The sequence below is a fragment of the Lampris incognitus genome, chromosome 13 (genome assembly GCF_029633865.1).
Source record: "Lampris incognitus isolate fLamInc1 chromosome 13, fLamInc1.hap2, whole genome shotgun sequence".
NCBI classification, from domain to species: Eukaryota; Metazoa; Chordata; class Actinopteri; order Lampriformes; family Lampridae; genus Lampris; species Lampris incognitus.
This window is the reverse complement of record NC_079223.1, coordinates 50,074,800-50,088,426: the sequence shown is the minus strand read 5'-3', so window position 1 is coordinate 50,088,426 and position 13,627 is coordinate 50,074,800. Positions and strand designations below refer to the sequence as shown.

At 44.1% G+C, this 13,627-nt stretch overlaps 1 protein-coding gene across 1 annotated transcript in view; it reads left to right on the top strand.

Annotated features, from left to right (window-relative positions):
- Positions 1-238: 238 nt before the first annotated feature.
- Positions 239-13,627, top strand: part of LOC130122949 (inactive pancreatic lipase-related protein 1-like) — a 38,137-nt gene continuing 24,748 nt past the window's right edge. The window contains exons 1-7 of the mRNA XM_056292031.1: positions 239-278; positions 362-416; positions 1,078-1,229; positions 5,943-6,065; positions 6,998-7,132; positions 7,464-7,572; positions 8,801-8,920. Coding sequence (XP_056148006.1) covers positions 362-416; positions 1,078-1,229; positions 5,943-6,065; positions 6,998-7,132; positions 7,464-7,572; positions 8,801-8,920 — 694 coding nt within the window. The 5' untranslated portion in view covers positions 239-278. The remainder of the gene's footprint in view (positions 279-361; positions 417-1,077; positions 1,230-5,942; positions 6,066-6,997; positions 7,133-7,463; positions 7,573-8,800; positions 8,921-13,627) is intronic.

The window sequence follows — 13,627 nt, the reverse complement described above, 5'->3', positions numbered from 1 at the left end:
GTGTGCGTGAAGACAGGGCCTCTTACCTAGCTTCTGTACTGCATGCCATGTACAGCGAGACCGGCTCGTTATGTGTTTTACACCTGTGTATCTGCCGTTGCATTTGACGGCACTGAACTGAAAGTGTCCTCGCTCACTTATGACATGTGCAAGTAGGCCCGACGCCACACCTGCTGGATTCCCAGCCCAAAGTCTGTGTGTGTGTGTGTGTGTGTGTGTGTGTGTGTGTGTATATAAAGACAGGGCGTCAGATCAAACATCGGCTCGCTCACCTCAAGGTTAGTAGTCAACATTTTCTCTTCCTCTTCTTCATCTCTTTTCTCGGCAGTAAGGAATTCTTGTGGAACTTCTTGTTTTGCAGATGACACCGATTTGGATTCTGGGTCTGTTATGCTGCCTGTCTGGCACAGCACATGGCAAGTTATCCTCTTTTGAATTCTGACCTGACATCTGAAAAGGTCTCTTTGAAAACTGTGGAGAACAATTGTAGCATAAACTGTGTAAGTGTGAAGGTGACGACTAGCGGCGAACTTTTTTCAGGATGTCCATTTTCATTAAACTGCTGAGCAGATAGCGAAATAGCTGTGGCCTGGACCCGTCCCACACCTGACTTTCATCTCTCTTTCATCCGGCCCACATACCGCGTGGAATGACGGCACTTGGGCGGCCCGCTCCTGTTTGCCAGATCTGGGCCAGAACCAAGCCATAGCAATGTGCCACATATTTGCCAAAGGTGGCCCCTATTTGTTGTGTGATATTTGGGCCATGTTCACCATTTACCACACGGGGCCACTTCAGGGCCACATCCAGATCACATGTTGCCCAGAGCACCGCATCTTTGCCACAAAAGGCCCACATCTGATTTGGCATATTTGGGCCATATTTGCTGTTATACATGTGGGCCACTTCAGGCTCACATCCGTTTTGTCAGGGCCAGAAGAAGGCCGTCAGAGCCGCATCACTGCCTGAAGGGGCCCACATCCGGTTGCTATCTGGGCGAGATGTAGATATGGGTTATGTGGGGGTGTGAGAATTGACGGCAGATGTATGTGTGAGACACCTGCTCTCTGTTGCCAGCTGCTGAGGTGTGTTTTGAAGACCTGGGCTGTTTCGATGACCAGCCTCCATGGGGCGGCACGGAGCAGAGACCCCTCTCCCTTCTGCCTTGGTCAACAGAGACGATCGGCACCCGCTTCCTTCTTTTCACCCAGAGAAACCACTATTACCAGGCACGTGTACAGCTCCATTTCACCCTGCAGCGACTACAACATGGCTGTCAATGCACGATTGTTGTCCATAAACCCATTAGAAAGAAAGACATGTTTACTTCAGGTCACTTCTGTAAAACTAAACGCAAACAAATGGGCTTTTCCTTTACTTTTGCTGCACTTGCCCTTGCTAAAGATAAACTTGAGAGTAGTACACTTGAACTTTATTTGAACTATTAGATTTGACAAATACTTTTTAAAAAATACACTTTCAGTATTTGTGTCAGTTATCGCAGACCCAACAGGGTACATCGATACTTTTAGTTACAAACACCCACAAACGTACTTCTATAAACTAAAATAAGCGGCAACTTAGGGGCAAAGTGTCGCATAATAGCCTTCTTATAAGTTAGAGTAACTAAACACTGGAACATCTTAGAGTTTGCTGACATCTAAAAGTTAACAACTATGTAAAGGTTCAAAACAAAGCAGGCCGGTCTTGGTACTCTGTGATGTAAGCATAGCAGAATAAACACAGCTGCAGCTAATAAAATGTGTAATGGATGTGTTTGAGGATCAGCATCAACAGACACACAGAGCTAGTGCTAACAGTTTCCAATAGTACTGTCAATGCTGGTTCTTCAACACCCCTGAATCCAGCAGAGCCATTAATAATGCTATTAGCTGCAGCTTTGTGTATCCTGCTATGCTAACATCACACAGTACCAAGACCGGCCTGCCATGCTTTGACATTCACATGGTTAAAAAGTGTTTACATGGTTATTAATTTGTAGATGCCAGCGAACCCACTAAAATGGGCTTGGGTTTAGTTACTCTTTAACACTAGATCTCACTCCTACCTAAAACCACCATGGGCGGTCAAAATGACCGCCGGGTTTTAAACTCCATATTCCGTCAAGATAAATACCCAGTTGAGGTATTAATGCATTACATATGTTAGTATGTCTGTTAGGAAACGACTGACACCATAGTTAACATTTTAACAGCCGTAATACTATTTCTAAACAATTTAAACTTCAGAGAGACATGGTCGAACTTGAATAGCAAAATTGAGAAAGGGAAAATATGACCTGAGAAACAAAAGGGAAAACACATGTTGCTAATCTAACAAACGTAACAAGGCCTATAACACGTGGCATGTAAAAAAAGAACTGAAAATAAATATCGAAACAGTCCCAAACAACGACCGGAATTTAAAAATCTATTAGAAAGATCACGGGCGGTCATTTCGACCGCCATGGTTTTGGAATTATGTATTGTAGCGAATTTGGGGGGAGCAGTCTGGGAGACCGTTGCCTCAGCCGGGCCGCGAACCCGTCTCTCCCGCTCCGCAAGCGACAACGTTAACCAGTCGACTAAAGCAGTGGTTCTCAACCTTTTTGGGGTCTTGGACCCCCTGCGTATTTTTGATCTACCCTGAGGACCCCTCCACCTGATCTTGGGGGAGGGGGGGTTGCAATTTGATAGAAACAGTAGAAACTGCATTTTAAATTGCATTATAGCATTTATTCACTCTTTGGGGCAAAAATAAGAGCTTTCAGTTGTAACTTAGATATAGTTAACAAAACAGAATTCTTATGCAGTAACTTTCAGATATATGTAACAAAACAGAATATGTATTCAGTAACTTTCAGATATATGTAACAACACAGAATATGTATTCAGTAACTTTCAGATATATGTAACAACACAGAATATGTATTCAGTAACTTTCAGATATATGTAACAAAACAGAATATGTATTCAGTAACTTTCAGATATATGTAACAACACAGAATATGTATTCAGTAACTTTCAGATATATGTAACTAAACAGAATATGTATTCAGTAACTTTCAGATATATGTAACAACACAGAATATGTATTCAGTAACTTTCAGATATATGTAACAAAACAGAATATGTATTCAGTAACTTTCAGATATATGTAACAAAACAGAATATGTATTCAGTAACTTTCAGATATATGTAACTAAACAGAATATGTATTCAGTAACTTTCAGATATATGTAACAACACAGAATATGTATTCAGTAACTTTCAGATATATGTAACAACACAGAATATGTATTCAGTAACTTTCAGATATATGTAACAAAACAGAATATGTATTCAGTAACTTTCAGATATATGTAACAAAACAGAATATGTATTCAGTAACTTTCAGATATATGTAACAAAACAGAATATGTATTCAGTAACTTTCAGATATATGTAACTAAACAGAATATGTATTCAGTAACTTTCAGATATATGTAACAAAACAGAATATGTATTCGGTAACTTTCAGATATATGTAACAACAGAATGTTTATGCAGTAACTTTTGACAATGCAAACGGGAGCGAGATCTCTTATTAAAATACAATAAATTACACTTGTGAAACAGATGTAATTAGAGAAAAAAGTCCTGTTACCCTTTATAGTTTAGGTAGATAAAGGTCTCGGTCACATTTGAGTAAAATAATCTTATTTCTATAAATGTCATAGGATCTTTTTTAAAAAGATATTTTATTTTCACGGACCCCTTGCAATTACACCACGGACCACTAGGGGTCCGCGGACCCCCGGTTGAGAAACACTGGACTAAAGGGTCCGACCCATTAGTCAAGGACCAACGTGTCTACTTATCCATGCACGCTACAATATTCTGTCAAGATGAATACCCAACTGAGATATTAATGCTTTACATATGTTAGTATATCTGTTAAGAAACTAACTGACACCAAAATTAACATTTTAACAACTTTAATTAACTATGTTTAAACAATTTAAAATGGCGGCTGTCCAACGCCTGTAAATACTGCAGCGCCTCGGTGGGAGTCATGGTGCGTCTGTAACCAGACATGTTGGACATCATCACACATCAAGTTTAGACTATTTCTCTCCACTGGGGGGCGCTAGTGTGTTTCTAGGACACAGCAACGAACTTCACGAAGGAAATGACGCCACCAACACACGTCATAAATACTGACATGACGCACACCATCACGCGCAAAATATGAGCCGTCATTTTGACCGATCATGGTCATTTTAGGTAGGTGTTATCACGACATTTTTTCGTGCAATTGATCTGAAACCCATTTTAATGCAAATATATGGGAATTCAGGGAGCGGCAGCTCTGTATATCTTTTAATTCCACATAGTTATTAAACTTTGAAAATCCAAAACGGCCATAATGACCGTCTTGGTCGTTCTCCCCGTCTGAGCCTAACTCCACCCACTGCACCATTCTGAAAAATCCTAAAGAAGTGGACAAGGGACTGATGGGGGGGGGGCGGTGTATGTTTTAAGCAGGAGCATGGGCAGGAGTAGCTGGGGAGATGAGAGGGGCCCAGCACGCTCACCGCCGCACACCGCTGTACCCCGTCCCCTCCGCCGGCGGCCAAATTTTTTTCCTAGGATGAATCCGGAAAGTTCCCGCCCTCCGGCGCTAGGATTGGCCAGATCTGCCTGTCAGTCAACTTTCCGGATTCATCCTAGGAAAAAAAATCGCATACCGTACACAGTTAAGTTGGTAAAGTTAGCTTGGTTGCAAACGTGGCTAATGGCTAACAGTTAGCTAGCAAACGTGGCTAGGGTTAGGGTTATTCGGCCGATCCTAGCGCCTGAGGGCGGGAACTTTCCGGATTCATCCTAGGAATCGGCACGCCTGTGGGCGGCCAGCGGCTTTCTTGCGGCAGAGAGAGGCGGGCGACTTATAGTCCGGTGGTGCTTCTACAGTCTACAAAAGCACAAGATCAAACCCATCCACCCACTCATCCACCCACTCATCCACCCATCCACTCAATCACCCATTATCTGGACCTCTTACCCTGCTCTCAGGGTGGCGGGGATGCTGGAGCCTAACCCAGCAGTCACTGGGCGGCAGGTGGGGAGGCACCCTGGATAGGCCGCCAGGCCATCCCAGGACCAGATCAAACCATTGCGCCAAAATTGAAAGTGATGAAATAACATAAGTGTAACTAACTGTAAATTGAGAGACATTTCAGAAGGTTGGTAGAAAACGTAAGAAAGGCGCAAGGTTAGCGAGTAAACTCCCGTGATCAGCATGTATCTGAAAAAGAGCGCGGTTTCACAGACTCACGCTGAAGGGAGGGGCTAAGGGAGGGGGCTGAGGGCGGGGCTGGAGAGATGGACCGCCCACATCTGATTACAGGGCGTTAACGCTCCTTTTCTTTTTTTTATTATTTCATGACGTGAAAAGCCCCAACCGGTCGACTCTAGGTCAGGATTGGCCTTGCAAGGAGTAGGTGTGATTTAAAACGGTAGATGGCGTATTGAGCCTTTTTTACACATTTGGCAAGAAATGTCGACATTAACCCCAGCATTGATTCCCTTTACAGCAAAAAAAACCCCAAAAACATTTAAGTGTTTAGTACTTCTTTAATGTTCCTCAAAGTTAGTGTACTTTTTACACTTAAGTATACTTAAAACAAGTTACTTAAAATATATTTTTTTTGCTATACTTTATTTGGGATAAAGCATTTTCATCTAAGGTCTGAGACATACTTTGAGCAGTCAGATGCCCGTGTTAATCAACAGAATATTGGACCTCATATATTTTTCCTTTGCTATTTCCCCCGTCATAATTTCTTTGAGTGACAGTATCCATCAGTAAACAAGGGCTCTCAGTTGTACTTGCTATGTATTAGTCAAAGTTGTCCTTTCTTAGTTGTCTATTCAAAGCTCTCCACACAAACTGACCCACAGGAGATCAAGCCTAATGACACCATTCTTAGCGCTTCAAACTACAGTGGAGCCAAGAAGACTCGATTCATCATTCCTGGCTACCTAGAGGACAAAGACCAGGACTGGCCACAGCACATGTGTAAGGTAGGCTGGCACGTGTAGGTAGGTGATGATTAGCATTATAGTAAGCAGTACACTGAGATATGTGTTAGCCAGTGCTAACTGTAAGATAAAAACAATGGGTAACACTTTAGTATGGGGAACATAAAAACACTTAATTACTAGTGAGTTAGTAATGATCAAGATGTCACTTTAGTATGGGGAACATATTCTAAGTAACAAAAACTTAATTACTAGTGAGTTAGTAATGATCAAGATGTCACTTTAGTATGGGGAACATATTCTAAGTAACAAAAACTTAATTTACAGTAATTTAACACTATTAACACTTGTAGTTTTGTGTGTTGTTATGTAAGAACAGAGCACATTCATTAAGTGTTAGTAAGGGAGAATAACTCTTCTTGTGGTACTACCACCTTATAAAGGCCATACTAAGCAAAGCATATTGAGATGGTACTACTAATAAGCAATACTTCTGAGGTTATAGAGGGACAACTCATAGTTAATGGCTTACTGGTTGTATAATAAGGCGATGCAGAATAAGGCATTAATGAGTACGTCATAATGACCAATTAAGAGCCGATATGTTGCTAATCTGCATGCTAATAAGCACCTAATTAATGGTGACTACGTTCCCCATACTAAAGTGTTACCAAACAATGTAATAGATGGAAAGAAGTGTGGAGAACAGCTCCTTTACAGGGCCACGTGGAAACAAACACCAACTGGGTGAGGGCTTATGAGCATGGATCGAGGTTTACACTGATCCTTCTGAAAAACACAACCAGGACAATACACTGACGGTGTAGGAGTAGCCAAAACTATTTGAAATGATTTGATAGGAGCACCGGATCTCTTCGCCGTCGCCCCACTCCTCTAATTTTCAGCCTCATTCCCTAACAAACTGTTGTTGACTGAGCTGACTGCATTTCATATTGTCACTGCCGTTATTTTAGGCTATGATCAAATGGCAGAATATAAACTGCGTTGCTGTTGAATGGAAGAAGGGCACGAAGACCGAGTACGCCCAGGCGGCCAACAACGGCAGGGTGGTGGCTGCCCAGGTTGCATTCTTCATCCAGTTTATCATGGTACGTCCAGCTGTTGCTTTAAACGAGTGCTATCAGCTGTCAGGCGGAAATCAAATTAATGGCAAAAAGAAAATTGATGAGTGGGAAAAACTGGCCCAAACCACTGTGTAAAGACAGCTGTGTATCACAAGGGGCCAAAAATAAACTTTAAAGTACACAGTATGCCAGCTCCGGACAACAGGTCCAAAGAACAGGGTGAACAGATGGACACATCTTGAAGTTGAGGGGGCATTTCTCACCAGAGACAAACAGAGCAGTTGAAGGACAGAATGTTCCACGTATGACTGAGTGCAACCTTTCCCCTGTTACATGGCCCCGCTGCACGGCACAGGGCCGCTACAAGCAGAGGGCCGATAAGTTTCACATCATCGGACACTGCTTGGGGGCCCACATAGCAGGAGAGGTCGGTGGGAAGATCAGCGGCCTGGCCCGTATCACCGGTAAGCCACCATGCACCCAAGCCTCACAAAGTCACTGGCTCATTTATCCTGAGTTGTTGGCTTGTTGTTTAAATGTGGTTCAACTTCGAGTCCAATAAAGGCTTCTAATAAAAATCCTGCAGCCTGTTGTTTGGTTAAACTCTCAAATGGTAAAATCATTATTACATTGGGACCAAGTCAGCGCACTGTACCAGTGTTCACACCTACGTCTCCATGTAGAAATGACAATTTTCTCGAAAGTGATTAAAATCAGACCGACATTGAAACACTTCAAACATTACTTATGTTAATCATCGTGCATTTTGTATTGCCTTTTTCTGCTGCAAAGAACACAAGTATAAAAGGTAGAATCGTTTTCTCTCTTTCAAAGAACATCTCCTTTTTCAGCTTCTCTCAGCTGATCCCCCCTCCCCCCGATACTCATTTACATACAGCCAATCAGATCAAAGCATGAAAAACATGAAGCCCATTTCTTGTACTTGTCGATGAAAGGTTATCTCATGAATATCAATGAGGACTAGACCACGCCCCGCTGTTCATGAGCCAATCGGCTCTGTGCGTGACTGTAGTCCACTGACTTCCGGTTTCTAATGCAGCGGTCATACCAGTTTCCTGTTTGTTGGTATGTGCTGTTGACAATGGCATATTTTGCGCGATGCCTGCAAGATTTACCATGGATAAATGTCCACCACATGCACACACCTGTCCACACACTGTCACCTGCACCTCCCAGCACACGGGTGAACAGTTTCAAGTTGTACATATCAAGTTACGTCCACAATTATCATAATTGTGGACGTAACTTGAGAATTGTGGACATACATCGAGAGTTGTGGACATAACTTAGTAAGTACAACTTGAAACTTTTCATCTGTTTACTGGTAGGTGCAGGTGAAAGTTTGTCGACAATTGTCGAAAGATATGCCATTGTCAATAGCACATGCCAACAAACAGGAAACCGGTATGACCGCTGCAGTAGAAACCGGAAGTCAGTGGACTACAGTTCTGCACAGAGCCGATTGAGAACAGTTATGGATAAAGGTATAAAAACATAAAATGTCAGCTGTTAATAAATGAAAGGGTGCCACTGGAAGTTTTTTATGCTTTTGAGGTTTTTAGACATGAATAGTTGAATCTGATTTCGGTCATACCAGAACCTACAGTATTCTAGGATAGAAACATGCTGTATGTAAACTGTATGGCTTAATAAATCCTATTCCATCCACAGGACTGGACCCTACAGAGCCTTACTTCCAGGGCTGTGATGCCAGGATACGCCTGGACAGGGGTGACGCAAGCTTTGTGGACGTGATTCACACCGATGGACTCCCTTTCAACACCAATCTCGGTACATTACACTTTTTTCAGTGGGACTACAATGGAAAAATCCGAGAAGGATTTGTGTATTCACTCTGCTTTTCTGAAACTCCAGGCTGAAAATAGATAGTATTGAAAAACATATATTCCACTCAGATTACTTGCACTACTTGGCCAAAAGTATGCGGAGACCTGAACATCACACCCATATGTGCTTGTTGAACATCTCATTCCAAAATCACAGGCATTAATATGGAGTTGGTCCCCGCTTCACTGCTATAACAGCCTTCACTCTTCTGGGAAGGCTTTCCATTAGATTTTGGAGCATGGCTGTGGGGATTCACACCCATTCAGCCTTGAGGGTAATAAGGGGGTCAGGCTCTGATGTTGGGGAGAAGGCCGGGCTCACAGTCGGTGTTCCAATTCATCCCAAGGGTGTTGGACGGAAGGTGTTGAGGTCAGGGCTCTGTGCAGGCCAGTCAAGTGTCTCCACACCAAACTCAGCAATCCATGTCTTCGTGGACCTTGCCTTGTGTACGGGGGCATTGTCATGTTTGAAAAGGAAAGGGCCTTCCCCAAACTATTGCCACAAAGTTGGAAGCACACAATTCTCTAGAATGCCATTGCATGCTGTAGCATTAAGATTTCCCTTGACTGGAACGAAGGGACCATGAAAAACAGCCCCCGACCATTATCCCTCAGCCAACAAACTGTACAGTTGGCACCATGCATTCAAGTTATGTGCATTCTCCTGACATCCACCAGTGTGATTCATCACTCCAGAGAACATGTTTTCACTGCTCCAGAATCCAATGGCGGTGTCCTTTACATCACTCCAGCTGACACTTGGCATTGTGCATTGAGATCTTGGGCTTGTGTGTGGCTGCTCGGCCATGGAAACCCATTTCATGAAGCTCCAGACGAACAGTTCTTGTGCTGACGTTGCTTCTAGAGGCAGTTTGGAACTCGATGGTGAGTGTTGAACCGAGGACAGATGCTTTTTTACACGTTATGCTTCAGCACTCGGCAGTCTGGTTCTGTGGTCTTATGTGTTCCACCGTTTCATGGCTGAGCTGTTGTTGCTCCGAGACGTTTCCGCTTCACAACAACAGACTTACAGTTGACTGGGGCAGCTCTAGCAGGGCAGACATTTGACAAACTTGTTGGAAAGGTGGCATCCTATGACAGAGACATGTTGAAAGTCACTAACACACTTGTGACAATTGTGTGAATTAAACCAAGCCATTTGCGTTTGTGTGTGTGTGTGGGGGGGGTGTGTGTCAATTTTTTGCACTAAGAAGTCATCTCCAACGCAATAATCCAAAACTCAAATGCCAATAGACGGTGCGCTTCAATTCAATTGTAAAGGCCCCCTCTTATGATTGTGTGCTTCTTTATTGGGGCTCAAAGGTCATCTAGGGGTCCTTAGTGCGATCAGACCCCTTACAGAATTTGTACTCTGCTTCCAACATAACGACGTAAAATAATAAACAGTAGCAGGCAGATGGATCGTTTTCAAGCTGTGTTCCTTGGCCCTTTTCTGTACAACAACTCGGCTCGCTAAGGTTGATTAATTTTGATTCAGCATTATTCAGTGATCTAGAAACAGTAGCTATGTGACAAAACCGTGCCAACCTTATAGAGTGAGGGGAATGCTGATCTGATAGCCAAAGAGTGTTTGAAGTGTGAAGTACCAAATCTGTACTAACGAATCATTAAAAGCGTTGAAAATCTTCCTCGGAACTGAGTCGACTTCCATCTTGATCACGACTTCAGCTCACTTAAGACCGTGTTGTTGTAGATTGGTTAGATAACAACTTGTGGTACTAATTTACAAACCTGAGATGAGAACCTAGCTGGGACACATTCTCAGGTGGAAGAGAACGAAGCACAGCATTAATCTTAGGCCGTGTCCACATCAGTCTGGCTCAACGGATTTGAGAATCTCGTAAAGTGGTTTGATTGGTGCCGACGAAATCTGGTTGGAGATATCCCACCCTTTCCCCCACAGATGCCCCTTCTGTAACAGAGTTCAACATCCCCTTGCTCTGAAACGTTTGCATTTCAGCATGGATAACGACGGTGAATAATTTGATTACAATCTCTTCAAGGCTTGTTTGGCTCATGTCAAAGATTTGCAAAGAACACTTAGTTTTGAGCTCCAATGTCCTTGCTTGTTTTCCAACCGGCTGCAGTAGAAGCTATGGGCTTTCATCTGTAGGGTGTTAGCAAAGGTGTGGCGCATCAGCAGCTCTATTTGGGCATTGGTAGTTCTTCCAAATCTCAAACATATTGCTGTTTTACATGAGGATTAAATAGATTATGCTTTTTACTCTCATATTTGTAATGATAACCATAAAGTTGACAAACATTGGCATTGGTGATGGCGTTTTGATGGGAGACTTCCCCAAATCACCATGCAAGTCATGAGTCCAGGTTCCAGATAAAGAATTTGCAACTCAATGCTATTTTGGAGGAGCAAAGTCACCTGAAATCCCACCCGCCAGAATAGCGGCTGGTTTCTTCAAATCAAAACAACCCCACCTGTTTCTTTCATTATTTGAATTTGCTAATGGGTTCAAACAGACCCTCCTCCAAGTTTGGAGTTGGATCTGGGTTTATCCTTTGATTCGTATGGGATGCCTGTTGGCCCTGAATCCATGTCCCGGTTGGCTAGTGAGCAGCTGCTCACAGGACAGGGGATCCTGGCATCAACAGTGCTCCTCACTGCCAGCTGTTTCCAGTTGCCGCCTAGGCTTCATGAGATCAATAACTGCTGTTTATTCTCCTACTATGTCTTTATATTCCGTCCTAACCTCTTCATTTTGTTCTGATTTCGCTATTTTCTGTGCTTATCTCACTCATCGCTAGATTCTTTAGTTTTCTTTCTCAAACGACTCGTGTCAGTGGGTGGCCTTCCTTTTCTAGTCTGTTTACTACCCTCGAGGGTAGCCTAGCTTGGCAATCAGCTCTATTGCATTTGCAGTCAAGGCAGCCTCGTTAAAACGATGGTGTGTGGTGACTGTTCTGCGGTTACAGATAGGTGGTCTCTACTGGAGAGATGTGTCTGTGAGTTCGAGCAGCTTTCGGCTAGAATTACACTAGACGTGATGGGCAGTCCAGATAGTCTTAGCCCCAGGCCTGGCAGCAGACCTGCTATTGTTAGCACTAACCCCGCCTCATCAGCAGATGCGGCGGAGTTTGTCTTTGTCTCAGTCTACTGTACATCTCAAGATGTACAGTTGGCTCCCAGTTGGCTCGTTAGGGATTCAGTTTAGTTGATAACTGGCCTTCTTTCTGGTACCGCCCTTACCTGCTGAAAGCGGACAGCATTCACCCTACTGGGGACGGCGCCGCTCCTTTGTCAAGCGATACAGAATTTACAGATAGCTGTCTAGTGTAGTTTGACACTAGAGTTATCATTCAGCAGGCTGCAGCTGATTAGAGGGCCTGCTAGGTTTAAACCTAGTGCGGATGTGGAGTAAACTAGTTTAGTGAGTTGTTCTAGCCATGCCTTAGTCAGGGGCACAGACAGGAGTATCCCCCCCTCTTTTTCTCTCCAATTGTACTTGGCTAATTATCCCACTTTTCTGAGCCTTCCGTCACTGCTCCACCTCCTCTGCCGAGCCGGGGAGGGCTGCAGACTACCACATGCCTCCTCCGATACATGTGGAGTCGCCGGCCGCTTTTCACCTGACTCAGGAGTTTTGCCAGGGGGATGTAGTGCATGGGAGGATCACGCTATTCCTCCCAGTTCCTCCTCCCCCCTGAACAGGCCCCTGACTGACCAGAGGAGGTGCTAGTGTAGTGACCAGGACACATACCCACATCCGGCTTCCCACCCGCAGACACGGCCAATTGTGTCTGTAGGGATGCCCGACCAAGCTGGAGTTAACATGGGGATTCGAACCAGTGATCCCCCGTGATGGTAGGCAACGGAATAGACCACCACGCCACCTCGACACCCCTCAGACAAGAGTATTAACCCAACATGCTTCAAGCTGGAGGTAACATGGGGATTCGAACCAGTGATCCCCGTGTTGGTAGGTAACGGAATAGACCACCACGCCACTCTGACACCCCTCAGACAAGAGTATTAACCCAAAATGCATGTCTTTTGATGGTGGGAGGAAACCAGAGCACCCGGAGGAAACCCGCACAGTCACGGGGAGAACATGTGAACTCCACACAGAAGGGACGTGGGAAAGCATGGGGTTCAAACCCAGGACCTTCTTACTGTGAGGCAACAGTGCTAACCACTGGAATACCATGACGCCCCCTGTGTCTCCCATGTGTGCATGTGTGGTCTGTCCTCCTGTCAGGTCTAAATGGTGATGGTGGTCACGTGGCTCAGGTCCTAGGCTGTCCCAGTGGCATCTGGACACTGCTTGGCATTGTCCTCTTAATATTCTTATAACCCCATTATAATTCTGTTATCCTCTTTAAAAAAAAAAGGCAGCATGGTGGCCCAGTGGTTAGCACTGTTGCCTCACAGCAAGAAGGTCCTGGGTTTGAACCCCAGGCCATCCCAGGTCCTTTCTATGTGGAGTTTCATGCTCTCCCTACCGTGTCTGCGTGTGTGGGTTTCCTTTTATGATTTCCCACTTAAAAGTATAAAAGTTCTTATAAAAGTACTTAGATAAATCACAGTGCAGGAACAGGACACACGTGCAAAAACAGTCAGTGCAGACTTGGGGTTGTTGGACAGTGTGCTACAACAGAGAATGTCTGTACAATA